The sequence below is a fragment of the Syngnathus floridae genome, chromosome 10, assembly GCF_059516105.1.
Source record: "Syngnathus floridae isolate MCC-2025c chromosome 10, RoL_Sflo_1.0, whole genome shotgun sequence".
NCBI classification, from domain to species: Eukaryota; Metazoa; Chordata; class Actinopteri; order Syngnathiformes; family Syngnathidae; genus Syngnathus; species Syngnathus floridae.
Window position 1 is genome coordinate 10,065,551 of NC_142422.1, and position 15,394 is coordinate 10,080,944.

The 15,394-nt window shown below is 37.9% G+C and overlaps 1 protein-coding gene across 1 annotated transcript in view; it reads left to right on the forward strand.

The window, feature by feature from the left end:
* LOC148392310 (myelin basic protein-like) overlaps window positions 1–15,394 on the forward strand; it is a 24,613-nt gene continuing 9,219 nt past the window's right edge. The window contains exons 1-3 of the mRNA XM_088387303.1: window positions 1–240; window positions 9,190–9,248; window positions 14,197–14,296. Of these exons, the coding sequence (XP_088243429.1) occupies window positions 9,204–9,248; window positions 14,197–14,296 (145 nt within the window). The 5' untranslated portion in view covers window positions 1–240; window positions 9,190–9,203. The remainder of the gene's footprint in view (window positions 241–9,189; window positions 9,249–14,196; window positions 14,297–15,394) is intronic.

The following is a 15,394-nucleotide window of genomic DNA, read 5'->3' on the forward strand; positions in this document are numbered from 1 at the left end:
CATTCCGCCCCACCCCTTGCAAACATCATCATCATACCTACCAGCGTAGCGAAATCAGGAAGCGCCGACACGCGCCGTTGTTTTATTTTTCTCCTTGTGTGAAAACACGTTTTGATGAGAGCAGCGTCTAGAAAAAGAGATAAAGGGCTGACATATTCCATGTTGACGACCTCTGACAGGACTGCTACTGACAGCGAGGCTCAGCTGTGGATGCTGTTGACAGTGTAACCGGAGAGAAGGGTACGTGCACGCCAGTGCTGCTATAGCCACAATAACAACTGTGATATAGTAAAGTGAACGATGATATGATTTTCTATATATGATTGTGTTTGACACGCTTTGACTGCAAAACCACTGCGCGACTGCCTTTGTGGACGACAAACACGCGTATTTACTACGATCGGTACAGTCGTGTTTCACAGCAAATCATGTTTTATGAATGGCGTTTTAAGATATTTCTTCATCTCTCAAATGTGTACTTTTTGCAACGAATTTTACTTACTACGGTCATCACACTCCCAACTGACATGCCCCCTCGTGAAACCACTGTTCATAAATCTTATGATTTAACACTAAAATAAATAAAATAAATACATAATAAAACACGACTTATGACGTTACCCTAAGAAAAAGTCATACACTTAATTTCAGGCATTACATTAGTTTATTCAATCTTTTTATTGACGTATGTTTTTGTAGAAGCCGAGTTTATATTGACAATTAAGAGTGCAGTATAAATGTTCATCAACCTTTTTAAAACAAAGAGCTACATTTGGAGTATTGATTACTGGTGAATGTCAAAGGTTCCCATAATTTGATTTGACTGTTTATAATTGATATACACAGATAAATAGTAAGCAGCACTGGACATCTTTGCTAGTGTTTACATTTTCAGATGCTCACTTCTACAATTTTCTACAATGAATAAAGTTCTATCATCATCATCACTTCTACAATTTTGAATCAGTTAATACATACCAGTAATTGATAAATAAAAAAACTTAGTGCTGGTCAAACTAACACGATGACACATGGGCGTGCTCGTCGCACATTGAATACGTGGTACTGTAAAAGTCAGTCACAGCATGTGATGTAATATCCAAACCAGCTAAACTAGAAAATATTAATCTCGGCTTGTTATGTCTGTGGCCATAAGGAAGGAACACCTAACATCAATGACGTTATCACAGGGCAATCCCAATTTTTTTATTTATGTGAAATCCATTTGTGTGATAAAACACAGAGTCCAATACAAATATTTACTACTAACATTGTCATTTATGCATCTTTTATTTTGTTTAAATACAAGATAAAAGTTAAATATATCTTGAATTTATTTTGGAAATGGAAATAGCAGTTCTTAATACTGCATTTAAAATAGTACACCATGAATGCAATTTATATTTTCCATCCACACATCCATTTTCTGTACCATCGATAATACATGACTCAAAAACAAAGTTGGTGTTGCATCTCAAGTACATGTGAAAGAATTTCTGTAAGGTGTGATTTCTCACAGTCATGAGTGAAATATGAAAAAACACACTTGTTTTGTCCCAATATGGATATACAGGGTGGATGAAAAGTAACCAGCTATTAAAAGTTTGTAATTGCATCCATGTTTATCCTATTACACATTTATTGAAACAAATGATATCTGTGGGAAAATTAAAGTACAAAATCTTTATATTTCAACACAAGCACCAGTGGGATCAACCTGTTCCATAAACGGCCAAGAATGAAATAAACAACCTTCTGAGGGACGTTGTCAGGGATCTCCTTGAGAATCTCCTGAATCTGTGTTTCCAAGTCCTCCAGTGTGCAGTGTTTTGTCTATGTAAGATAAATACCTATTAGTGTTGTCTGTTTAGCTTACGTTGTAATTCCAATGAGATATCTCATTGATATCTGAAATATCTATAAGCAAATTCTAACGCCACGCTAATCTGCCATAATACGTCACCAGTCTAAATTTAGTTTTCACAAAAATGATAATACTCAATCTGAACAGTTAAAGATACAGTGCATAGACAATTTTGATACATAAATAGGAACCCAAAAAAAGTGATATGCTATTTATAAAAGCGCAGAGTTTGTCAAATCTTGCCAGAATTTAAACAAATGATCACAGCATGTTCAAAGTTGACGATAGCTGGTAACTTCTGTTACATACTCCCTGAGGTTGAATGAAACATAAATACAAAGAGGCCTACCTGGCACGCTGCATTAAGAGGTTACATTTAAATGCTTCACATTTTCCTGTATGTGAGTCAGTCTTGTGATCTCTTGTGAACTTTGGCATAAATGTACTGTTGTCTTGGCCAGGGATCAGGAAGCAACCTTCTTTTTCTTATAGGTCTTTAAATCAAATACTGGTGAGCACCTTTAAAGAGTAAGTCAACCCAAAAATAATATGTTATGAGCAGCCCAACTAGACAAAACACAGTGTTCAGATTAATGTTTCTTTTGTGGAATATGAATTAAACAGGCAAAATCAACCTGTTTTTATCCATCTCAGGACACGGCCATTTTGCCACTTACTGTGACTGAAAATGGTATCACAGTTCCCAGGTAACAGGTTACGACCAATCGTGATGTCACATGCCGTGATTAGTTGTGACTTGAGATCTGGCAACTCTGATGTCATTTTCAGTCGACACTAAGTGGCAAAATGCCCGCCCCCTGAGATTGATGAAAACAGTAGGACTTTACCTGTTTAATCCATATTTCACAAATTCAATATTATTCAGAAAGCTGTGTTTGAACTAGTGGGGGCACATACGACATATTATTGTAACGAAATTGTTTGGCTTGCCATTTCATAGACTCATTCTGTTCACATTGGCAGTCATATTTGCTTTTCTAATGTGAACCAATACATAAAAGGACATGATGTACAAAAAAATCCCAAAAGGTCATCATGCTCTGCAGGGTGAATGTAGCCTAAATGCAAGCTCTCCGGTTCTTCCGAGTGATGCACATGGTTTGATGAGCAGTGGAGATGTAGTCCTCGGTTCCCTAGAAGCCCTCTCAGTCACCACCTACTCACTTGAATTCATTAGCGCACGGTTGCATCATCACAGCATCCTTTTTCATCCGTGATGCGTTTGTGACCAAAGACTTTTGGACCGAATCCGAAAATGCACTTTTGGGTACTTTGCAGCCAAAAATCTTCTATGGATGAATTTTCAGAATTAGAAGATACTAAAATATATTGCTTTTGGTCAATTTTGATCATTTACATTTATTCATTGTGCATGTTCCAAAAATAATGTCTGTTTGGCTGTGGTTCCAAATTTCCTGTCACCAGGGAATGTTGATCTGAAATTTGGCTTTCATACAACCAACCATATGTGCATGATGTAATCCTCACCTTTTTAGTTGATGAGGGATTTTGTGTTTTGAAACCATCAAATTCCAGGCTGCATGAAACCAGATGAACACATTCACAGCAATTTTAGATATTCATATCTTCAAGCTAATTTTTAATTTTCATTCTATTGTATTCTATATTCATTTCTACAGACAAATTTTGAGTAATTGGATTAGATTACTGGCATAGAGGAAAGGATGCCAGAAACCGCAATTTATGCTTCACATAGTTTAAGGCCAAGGCTCTGTTGCCTGTGACTATTTGGCTGGGAAAGCCGCAGGAATGCATTCCTCTGAATTTCTTAGGATTATCTTTAGCACAGTTGGCACAAAATATAATACATTTGGATTACTTTTATGCAAGTTCGCTAAATTGTAAGTGTATGTGAATGCACTGAACAAATTTGTTGAAGGTGATTCAGTATACTGAAATGAGTCAACTTCCGTTCTCTCTTCCTCCTCATTTGTGCCGCTTCTCGGTCAACAGGTTGAGTCACATTACCTGCATTATGAAGAGCACCAAAGCTGCAATACTGTTGTTCTTTTTTGACCATAATGGCAAGGTGCTGTCATTCAGAATAAGGACTAGACTGACCACATATCCTGTTCTCTGCAACAAGAGCTCAGCTTGCATTCTTGCTATAGTTCAGTATTTTCACTCCAGATCCATGTGACGAGTTTGTAATTTGGCTTTTAAGACATTAAATCCCACGTGGTTTACGGTCTTCTCCATTTCATACTTATATCACAAAAAAAAAAAACTCCTGAGGAATGGAAGTGGCCCATGCATAATGAAAAAACAAGTAAATGCCTGAATCAACAACAATTTATGCACACTTGTGCTCATAAAGTGACATGTGGTAGCTATCAGCCTCACAACTGCTTTCATTTTAATCTGAAGACTGTTATTTTCCAACATCTTTCCTGCGATACATTCTTTTGACAAGGCATGGACAGAACAGATGCATTTAAAAGTGAGTAAATTTGATCTAATGTTAAATTAGCATTTTGCTTTATGTTGTGTACTATTAGGCTGGATTTTAATGGGTATACAGTTGAATGAGAATATAAATTAAATTCACAGGGTTCCTGTGCAAGTATGGAAAGTATAGGAAAGTATGGATTTAGAATTCATACATTACCAGGTCCGGAAAAGTATAGAAAATGAAAACTATTGTATGGGGAATTTTATGTTTCCAAGACTGTTACAATGGATCTATTTTCTAAATTTCCAAAGAATGATCTAAATAATTTTGGATCCATGTTTTTTCAAGGCACTTGAAGCACAACTACAATGCTTGTGTGAGAGCACACGGTAATATCATATGTTCTTGGTGAATACTGTATTCTGACTGGCTATGAAAATTATATCAGTATGCATTGTCGCCTTTAGTGTAAACAACAAGATAGGCAATCAAAACGCTTTTTGGCCCCAAAACAGACAAATACAAACACTTTTAAGTCACTGTCCGTCAACAAAGACCGACAGAGTGCAGCATTGCCAGCTTCAGAGCTTCCATCAACCATCACACATATACATAGGCTGATTATGTGTACTAGGGCTGCTCAACTATGGATAAAAATTGACAGTTTGTGACCAGCATTGCCAAATCCTTCGTCTCCCGCCTTGTTTACAGTGTGTTTATCGAGGTTTTATTTTAAGGTCTGAGAAGAGAGAACCTGGCATCCTTGAACGAAAGTAAACTTCCATTCAAAACCATTCATTGAACCCAAAATGAGTGCATACCCAAAAAAAGTTCACGAAGCAAATATGCGCTATGTTCAGTTCACGTGGGAATTGTTTAATTAATTATTATAGTTGGCAAATGACTATGGTATAAGTGGGTTAATGCCCTACAAGGTTATCGAGGATTAATGGATTTTGCAGACTATGCGGAGGCAACCGTCCGTCGGTGTACATCAGTTCACACCTGCACATCTTCCAATAATCCATGAGAATTGTACACCTCGATGGGCGATAACCCGGATGTACATATGTCAGATTTGGCCACGAAGACTGGAAAATACTGTCTGGAAAAAAATATTTATCAAAATGTTTGTGAACAAGCCATTCTTCAGTGGTTTTGTGCCTCCACTAGTAACAGTGTGTAAGTGTGTGTCTAAGATAAATATGCTTAATTATGTGTTATATCAGTGTTTGCTTCTAATAAACACCAATTAGTTGATTGTCGCGGGAAGTAGTTGGGGTGAAGTTTATGCTTATCATTCATGCAGGGTGCTATTGATGTTTGACGAGGAACTCCAGTGTAATGGACAAAAAAACTTTTCAACATAATTTTGCTTGATTTTCAACTTTATCATTTTATACTCTTATCCCCCAAACGGAAGCTACGGTTCTAAGACATTTCCTGGATTCAACCAACCTCTTCCCAAATTGCTTCTCTGTGGATATAAGAAAACCATAAGCCCGTGGCGCCTACTCGCTAGAATACATTTACCTCCACAAATACTGATTTAATGTGGAATGTGAATGCTTACACAAAAACAATCGGATTTCACCGAAAACCTGAATGAAGCATTATAACCAGGGGTGAGAATGTAGCCTAAAATACACCAGGAAGTCTGCCACATTCACACCACACAATAAGCTACTCAATCTTTGTGCTTGCGGCTATTTAAAGATTAAAGTAATACCACAGTTTACCCTTATATCACGTTCATGCTTACCAACAGTGGTAAAGCCATTGACCAATATAATTTATTCTGCCCTTATTCCTCTTTCATGCATAGAGGCCTTAGTGTGGCATGGTACCAGCTGAATACTAAACGGACATAAAAATAAGAGGAATAACAGTTATTGTTAATAATAGAACAGGTTCGTAGTTGACATTGCAATGTGTTTTGCCCTTGTTAACAAAGAGAGGAGGACAGCAGGCAGTGGCCCTGATGTTTCAAAGCAACAGTGGGAACCCTCAGGCTTTTCTTAGTGGAGGAGCTGTACTCCTCACCAGATATTTACAGCTGACTGATCACTGTTCTGACATGTACTTGTTGTTCTCTTCTCTTGGTTGCATTTATAGTCATCCTCATTTATTAACTCACATTGCTTTCTGGCATGCAACAATGACACCATAATCAGTTGTGATGATCAGCTGTCTTCTCTTTTGTTTGAGATTTTTGTCACTTTACAGGGAGGGGACGGACCATGATTTTCATAAATCTCCTTCTGTCTCTCCTGTCAGTGTTGTCTTGGGGACTACCAATGAGTTTATGAGCTTCTCATGACATTATGGGCTATACGTACTACGTATATATAAAGTCAATTTACAGTGTGTATGTAGCCACATGCAGATTGTCTTCATCTTCAACCATAGCTGCACTTCTAGCACTAGTGATATCATGCATTGCACCGTCACATACTGTTAAGAGTGAAATAAATTTGACTTGGTTCAGATTGGATAAATTTGTCCTTCTCGATCCCCAGTGTTCATGCATGGTTTCTTTATGCCATGACTCTTCTTAGTTGCTGTTCTTAATGGGAAATGTTTATCAAATAGAGAGATTACAGTTGTCAAGGTCTTCATTTGAGAAAACCCAATTTACTTTTCCCAGAAAATATCAGCCTACAACTACATCTTGGACATGTTCGAGAGTCACAATATACCACTTAAGCGATGACTGTTGTGCACAAGTGCTGCCAAGTCAATGACAGGGACAGAAGATGAGTACATGTACTAGGCATGTAAGTATTTCATGATAGTACATTTCCTGTTAATTCTAAATCATCTCTTTTGAGATTTTGGCTATAATGAAATGCTAATTCATTACCAAAAACCCCTAAGTGGTCTTTTCCTCCATTCACTCATCTTGGGCCATTACTGATCATTCGTCCTTTCTATGCACCAGCCCCGCCTGATCGAAGAAAATAACCGGGTCCTCACTTTGTAACGTCACATCGCCCCTGCAGACTAAACACATGCCCAGTTTATCAGAGCAATTGTCGCTGCGTTGACATATGGCCATTCTGATTGGTGCATCAAATACATTATAAGATGTTTCCACGTAGCACCTTGCAGCCTGTTTTCGTGAACCAAGCGTCTTACTCCCCAGGTTAGAAAAATAGCCACCAGAACAACTCATATTTCATATTCATATTTCATAGGAGATAATTGTGCCAAAGTTAATATACAATCATATACATGCCTATAGTGGAAAGCTTTAGCAAAATGTAACCAACTTTATTAATGTGCAGATACTGGTACACTGCAGAGCTTTTCCACAGTTGTACCTTGTTGCTGGTCTCTTTTATGTTATCGTCTGACCCCACCCTGTTGGCAGGAAGCGACATTGAAATGTTTTCTCTCATAAGCTGGCGTTCTCACATTAAGTCTGTAACGGTTATAGAAAGTGAACTTGCACCAGCAGTTTCGATAAAAACAAAACGCTGCTTTCACCATACCATCCATAGTTCACGCAAAGGATAATGGGGCGCAGGAATAAGGTGGATATGTTAGTGAAAGTTGAACTGCAATAATGCAGAGTATACTATAAAAGGTTAGACTGTTAATATACTAAATCCTTGCTGCATGTTTGCCAGCGGATTGCATTTGCCTGTTTTGTCTTTTGAGAAGTAATGCTGCTGAATTGTAATTGTAGGCTTTTACCTCCCCCCTCAACATCCTTTTCTGCTTTTTTCCGCTATATTATGCAACAGTCTTTTCTTGCAAGTCCTTGCAGGATCACAGCTCTGATTGTGTAACGTTGTATAGTGAAACTGGCCGTGTGTTTACTGTTGTCTATGTGACATCTTTCTATGCCTGGCCAAGATATTGTGGTTTGCAGTAAGTTTGAGTATGGTTCTAAACTGAGCACAGGCTTAGGCAATTGTAATGTTCTCCTCTTGCATAATTAGCAGTTACTTACAGAGTTAAATTAAGTAATTCAATTGATTTTGTGCAAATTGAGGCCTTAAATAGTATTCAAAAGCATTGTCCAGAGACATTAAAAAAATAATGTAATTGATGGAAAAAAACTGTGAGGAAGTGCCACTGTCAGTCTGTGTGTGTACCTCAAGCTCCCTCACTCAAGAAAGCGCAATGCAACCCGCTTGATGCATTTTGACGCACCTATCTATTTCATACGCAGGTGGATGTGGCATTATAAATACTGTTTATCAGTCATGAGCATTCCGTCCAGAGACGGAACGGTCCGTCCGTCCAGGATGGACACCCATTATCTGGACAGAGAAGGGAGGACTTGATTTAAAATAAAAATAAAAAAATAGGGGGAAAAAAAGTCAAACGGTTTCGCAAGATACTCCTAGCCGGTTAAGAAAGCTGGCTCTGTTGTTATTTGCCTCTCAGTCCCGGTCACGTTTACATTCCTCAATATTTAGGTTAAGGTCAAAATTCCGGTTTCTAATACATTTCCAATAACTCGTTCACGTCTGGACGGACAGAGCTACACGCTCATTTAAATTTCCCCAGTTGAACTTGTGACACACATCAACGTCATGACACAAGAAAAAAAAAAACTGTTGCTTTATTCAAAGCAAATGATTTCTTGTGAATCATGTTGCCTTTAAAGCACACGGGCCTGAACAACAAATGTATTGACAGTGCAGCCTTATAATAAATGATCACATGAATTGGAATGGAAATAGACATAATTTCTGCTGGTTATTCTCTGCCATAAATGAAATGCATTATAATCGTGTCATTCATCCATATTTTTATTTATGTATTTTTATTTATACTTTAGTAATTACTCGTCTTGCTTATATAAAACTAGTCCAACACACCTTTTATAAATCCCTGTTTTTTACTGGTCTTTCATTTTTTTTCCCCCTTTGTGCAGCCTCTGTCAGCATCATGGGGCAACGTCATGGAAAGCGAGAGTCACCAACAGACACCAAGGTATGAATCCCCCAAGTTGCCTGTAGGTCAGTGTGAACATTAGCTTTTATTAGTTGGAGTTTGGACTGATTGTGGACAAGCAATCACGCTCCTTTATTCTCACTGAGTTACTGGAGTCAGATGTTCAAATCCCTTCAAATAACACAGCATAGTGTATAAAATGTATCTTTACTTTTGACATTTGATATGTTTGCACTTGAGTCATTTTTGATAAAGGTAATCATATTTATTAGACCATCGTATTTTAAATATACCATACAATACATCTTTATGTAGCACTTTCACAATGTTATTCACCGTAACGAAGCACAAAAACGTAAGATAACAGTACAACAGAAAATATTACATTCTTTGTAGTATTCATTAGCTTCGAACCTGATTTTTTTTCAAGGTTTCTCTCAAGCATTTTTTCTGTGTAGCGTCTATTTACCATAGAATTTCTCAATTTGGAAGGTGATTTTTTTTTTTTTTTTTTTCCTTCTTGATTTCAGTTAGTGTTTTGCAAAATCAGAAGTGTGGGTTAATTGTGTATCGGTAAGCAGTTACAGTTTGTGATGGTTTATATTCTTTCACAAGACTTGTGTCTGTGGGTGGTCAGCAAGAACTGTTGGAATACTAATTATACATTAAGGGCCCAGTATGGATCAGTTGATGCTGTGAACTGTGGGTGTAAACAAAGGGTTTGCATACAAAAGTTGTTAATGTTTTGTGGCAAGTTGATGAAGAATATACGTATGAAGAGTATTTGTCGCCAGCCTGATTAAATACTATATTTTTTGCATTAAACACCTTACAGTAGACATTTTTGCTTTACCAGTGAAGGTGCTCTTGTGTGCCTCTGGTGTTTGACAGAAACGGCTTAGCAAAATCCTTCTGTTTTATTAATGACAGGCAAGAGACAATGTGGGTCCCTGTCTGAACATTGCATGTTATTCTCGTGCCTGTGTGGGTTTTCTCCATGTACATTCCAAAAACATGTAAGGTAGGTTAATTGAAACCTTTAAATTGCCTGTCATTATTAGAGCCCGGCAATTTCTCAAAGTCGCCTAAGATAAACTCGACCTACCTGAGAGCCGATGGATGGATGGATGGATGGATGGATGGATGGATGGATGGATGGATGGATGGATGGATGGATGGATGGATGGATGGATGGATGGATGCATGGATGGATGCATGGATGGATGGATGGATGGATGGATGGATGGATGGATGGATGGATGGATGGATGGATGGATGGATGGATGGATGGATGGATGGATGGATGAAAATCTGTTAAATGCAGATTCTATCAAGTGCAAACCTTCAAGGGAAGGCTTTATGTCAAATAGAGCAAACTACAGCATATAGTGATTATATTTTTAAGCATCTCTCTTACAGCATTACTGTAAACTGAACTTGATTTTCTTTGTAAAAGTGGAATGTTTGCTATAGTTCTTGAATTGGAACTTAGTATATTGTGCAAGTGGCTATACGTCGTCAGTGTATATCTAATTTTCTCATTTGTTGCCTTTTGATTTCACTATAGTAACATCAAAGTTTATAGCTGTCTTGCAAAACAGCTGGTAGTCATAGCAACTATTAGACACAACCAGAACATGACAGAATGGCACAGGTTGTGTTTTTGTGCTAGTCAGGTCTTATCTGTAAACCCCTTTCAATTGGGAAGGGTGTGATATCACTCTCATCACACCTTAAACGTGGCTTTGTTCTGTTGTTAGTTTCTAGCTCTCTGAATGATTGGCACCAGTGGAATGTATTAAAGAATAGATGCTCCCAAACTCTATTTCTCCAGAGGTGGCATGGTGCATTGCACACGTGCCTTATTGTGACACATCACTTTAAGATAGTTCCTGCTGAGTTGCTGTAAAAAGCATTTTGTTTTCTGCGGTCTCAGCATCAGCATGTACTTGAGGATGTGGTGCTTTGGGGGCCACTCTGCATTCAGACTGCTTGTAATGCTAAGCAGAAATATGTACTGCGGTAAAAGCAGTGTATTTCACTCGTTACCAGTTTCTCAGGTGGTCATTCTGTAAGAAGACAAGGCCACAGTGTCAGATTGACAGCCACATTTTACAAAAATAATTCTTTGGCATGGTGATAAAGCAGTCTGCATTTCAGTGTGCGTGTATATATTTAATAACTAATATTATACATTTACAAGTTAAACAGCATTTATATATATATATATATATATATATATATTTAATATTTGGATTATATTTTACAATTAACATTTACAAGTTAAACAGTTTAAACAGCATATTATATATATATATATATATATATATATATATATATATATATATATATATATATATATATATATATATATATATATATATATAATATGCTGTTTAAACTGTTTAACTTGTAAATGTTAATTGTAAAATATAATCCAAATATTAAATATTAGTTGGAAACATAAAATTAAAACAAAATGAGAAAACTGACTAAAAATGCCAAATGAACTCTCCAGATGAGGGAGCCTCAGGCCCAGCTTGACACACCGCTATTGTTTCCAATTTGGGCTTCGTGACCAACCCACTTAGCTTGTCCCTGTCTCTCAGTGGGCTGTGTTGTCAGATTGGTGTCTCAAAAATAACTGTACTGTTAACACTGTAGCTTTTTCTTGGTCAGAGTTCTTGGGGTTTCCCCTGAATCAATCTGCTCTAACTACACTGATGTTCAAATCAAGATTAGATCACATTATGCTCCATCGTAGTTTTTAATGCACGCAATTGTACTCTTTCTTTATTCGGGTCCGACCGTAGTGTGTCATATCCCATGCAAATGCTTTTTGAATATATGAATTTGTCTGAGTCAGAAAATCACAAAATGCAAAGTGCATTTAACCATTTTGTTTCTCAAATGAGCACCGGATATTGTTTGGTATTTTTTTTCCCCTGATTTGCAGATCTAATGGATGAACATAATGATTTAAAGCACATGTGAGAAAATTAGGTCCTACGGATCACGTTCCGCCCATGCATAGTCATTAACCAGTCCTTGCAGCTTTTATGAAGCAAAACATACTGTATGTGCAGATTTTACGCACAGTCAGCAGTGAAAGTGAACAGGGAATATGAGACCAATTTGACGCTGTGAAAGCTCTTTGAGGACCACAGTTTACGTGACTACAAAGATGTCAAGAAAAGCCTATTTAAAAAAATCTAACTTTACTTGGGGTTAATCAGAGGCACTTTAATGAGTGAGTGTCCATCCATCCATTCTCTGAACCACTTCATCCTCACAAGGGTCGCAGCCGTGCTGGAGCCTATCCCATTTGACTTCTGGCTGTAGGCGGGAGACACCCTGAACTGGTTGCCAGCCAATTGCAGGGCACACATAGACAAACAACTGTTCACAATCACACCCATGGGCAATTTGGTGTGCTCAATTGCCATGCATGGTTTTGGAATATGGGAGGAAACCGGAGTACCCGGAAGAAACTCACGCAGGCATGGGGAGAACTCCACACAGGATGGCTGGAGCTGAAATCGAACCAGATGCGGACGTGCTAACCAGTGTGCCGCCTAGTTTGAATATGAATGGTTAATTGTGTTAGCGTTGTCAGTAATAAACTTCCCACATATTGTACAAATATGACTGTAGCTTGGCTCCAGTGTGCATATTTATATATGTATTATTATGTTACATAACATCCATCCATCCATCCATCCATCCATCCATCCATCCATCCATCCATCCATCCATCCATCCATCCATCCATCCATCCATCCATCCATCCATCCATCCATCCATCCATCCATCCATCCATCCATCCATCCATCCATCCATCCATCCATCTATCCATCCATCACGCCATCCATCTAGCCATCCATCCAGCCATCCATCCCGGGTTGTGGTTTCAGCGCATTCACTAAACACACTGACAGTGCTTGTACAGAAAATGGTGAGTCATTTTCAAGACTTAAATTGGTCAGTTATTCTTAAACGTAGCATACACGACAGGTGGAGACCCACCAATAATAATATAGATTTGTGAAAAAAAGTTGAATTTACCCAATTCTGACTTGGGAGCATTATACATATGTATCTGTATGCGTATTTGACATAGACCATAAATGAACCTTGAGCACTCGTTACTGCCTATGGTCTCCATTATAAAGAATATGGTACTTATACAAATTATCAACGATCAAGCATAATTAGTACACTTATGTCTTTTTTCAGATCCAGGTACAAATTTGCATAATGTCTAAGGTTGGAGGTCACAAGCATAATGCAAGGCTCTTAGAATATAATAGAAAAAATGGCTAGAATAATCTTTCTGCTCTGCTTGACACGTGCCAGAGTCAGGGTCATGTGATAGCACCTAGCTGTATGCGATTTTTGGTGTGATATGATGCTAAAAGCTTTTGACAAAGACAACCATCCCTCAGTGCCTATACATTTCAGTGCATTCTTTTGCACTTACTCTGTTGATTCCAATTGAAAGCATGACATTGGCCATAATGAAGACCTGCAACTGGTCATACACCGCATTGACAGACGTAAATGAAGCAATTGCTCTTGCGTGCAAAACTAACAGATATTAACCTAACAGATATTCAGAGAAAGTGGCCTCATGTACAGTATACCGTATGACTCCCCCCCCATTTGATCATGTGTATTTGGATGCTCATTTAAATTCGTCAAAATGCAAAAGAAATATGTAAATGCTTAATCAGCTTCAATCAGCCATCTTCCCAGAAATTAATAAATCTGTGTGAATAATTATGAATCAAACAATTTCTCAATCATTTCTATCTCCACTAAATGTATATATAGGATAACATGGAGCACTACTGTACAATGATATATACAAAGCATAGCTGTTTAAAAATACCAAGTCAATTAGGGTGTGACTTTGTTTCTCACCATTGATCCAGCACTGCTGTTTCCATGGTAACTCACCTTGCAAACCTGTTTTTGTACGCCAAAGGCCTTATCACCTGAGACCAATGATGAGAGAAGACCACCAGCAGCAACAGCAACCACATTAGCAGAAGAGCCACAAGAAGAAACACAAGATGAAGTTTTCGGTAAGAGGTTAATCAATGTTTGAGTTGGCATTTGGATATGTACTGGCACCAGGCCAGCATATGAAAAAATATTTGCATTTTATAACATACGTTGGAGTTGTCAGTGTCATCGTCAGATAAGGTTAGTATGTGTGGGCAAGGGAGGAAGTTGCGTAAAGTTACAGCCACTTCACAGGGTTACTTCATACATGATTCTTCTTCGACTGTTTTCACTCTATTACTTGCATCAGACTTGATATTATCTATAGTATATTCAAAACAAGTAAAGGGAAGCGCTAGAAAGTTTTATTGGGGGGCAGGGATCTTTACAACTCTCACAATGTTTTGGTCAACAGCTGCTGCCGTTTTCTATGGTCTACCTGTTTATGTCTATAACCGAGCACAAGTATTGTTTTTATATTTTTATTTCCCTTCAGGTCATCCCAAATGGTTGGACTCAATAGCCAGTTAGGCAATGGTTCTGATTGATGTAACAGTACTGGCCAAGGAAAATCTGCCAGTCACATATTGTCATACTTTTGCTCAAATGAAAAATTATTGGTTTCAACTCAAAGGTGCTATTTCTGCTAATTGTGGTTCAGATCCAGATGTAGTACCTGGAAGTAAAAGCTGAAATGAAACAGCGGAGTCACTGCCTAATATTCAACTTTGGATGTCAAACCCAAATTTGATGGACACAGATATTTGCTTCAATGTTCCAATGCATTTTGAAAGAGAATGAATATGGGAACATTTGAGGTAGGTTTGGTGTGTGTGTGTCATATTAATAAGGCATTGATTGATTATAAAGCAAACAAACTCAGTGAGTGCAGCTCAGAGTGGTGATGCAAACTGTAATTTTAAAGACAGGTCAATATTGTGATTTACTTTGGTGGATATTTGGTGTTCACATTTTGACAGCATGTTACTTGTTATAGCCTTTAATTGCAGAGGCAGCGTCTTAGACCTTCTCTGATTGATCCGACTCTCAAGAGTCCACTTGTGTTAGTTTAGTTAGAGCATTGACCGAGATGGGGCAGACTTAATCCATAGTCGTGTCCAGTACCATAATGCTGCAAATCAGTCCCAATTACCTTGGATTCAGTCATCCCTGCATTT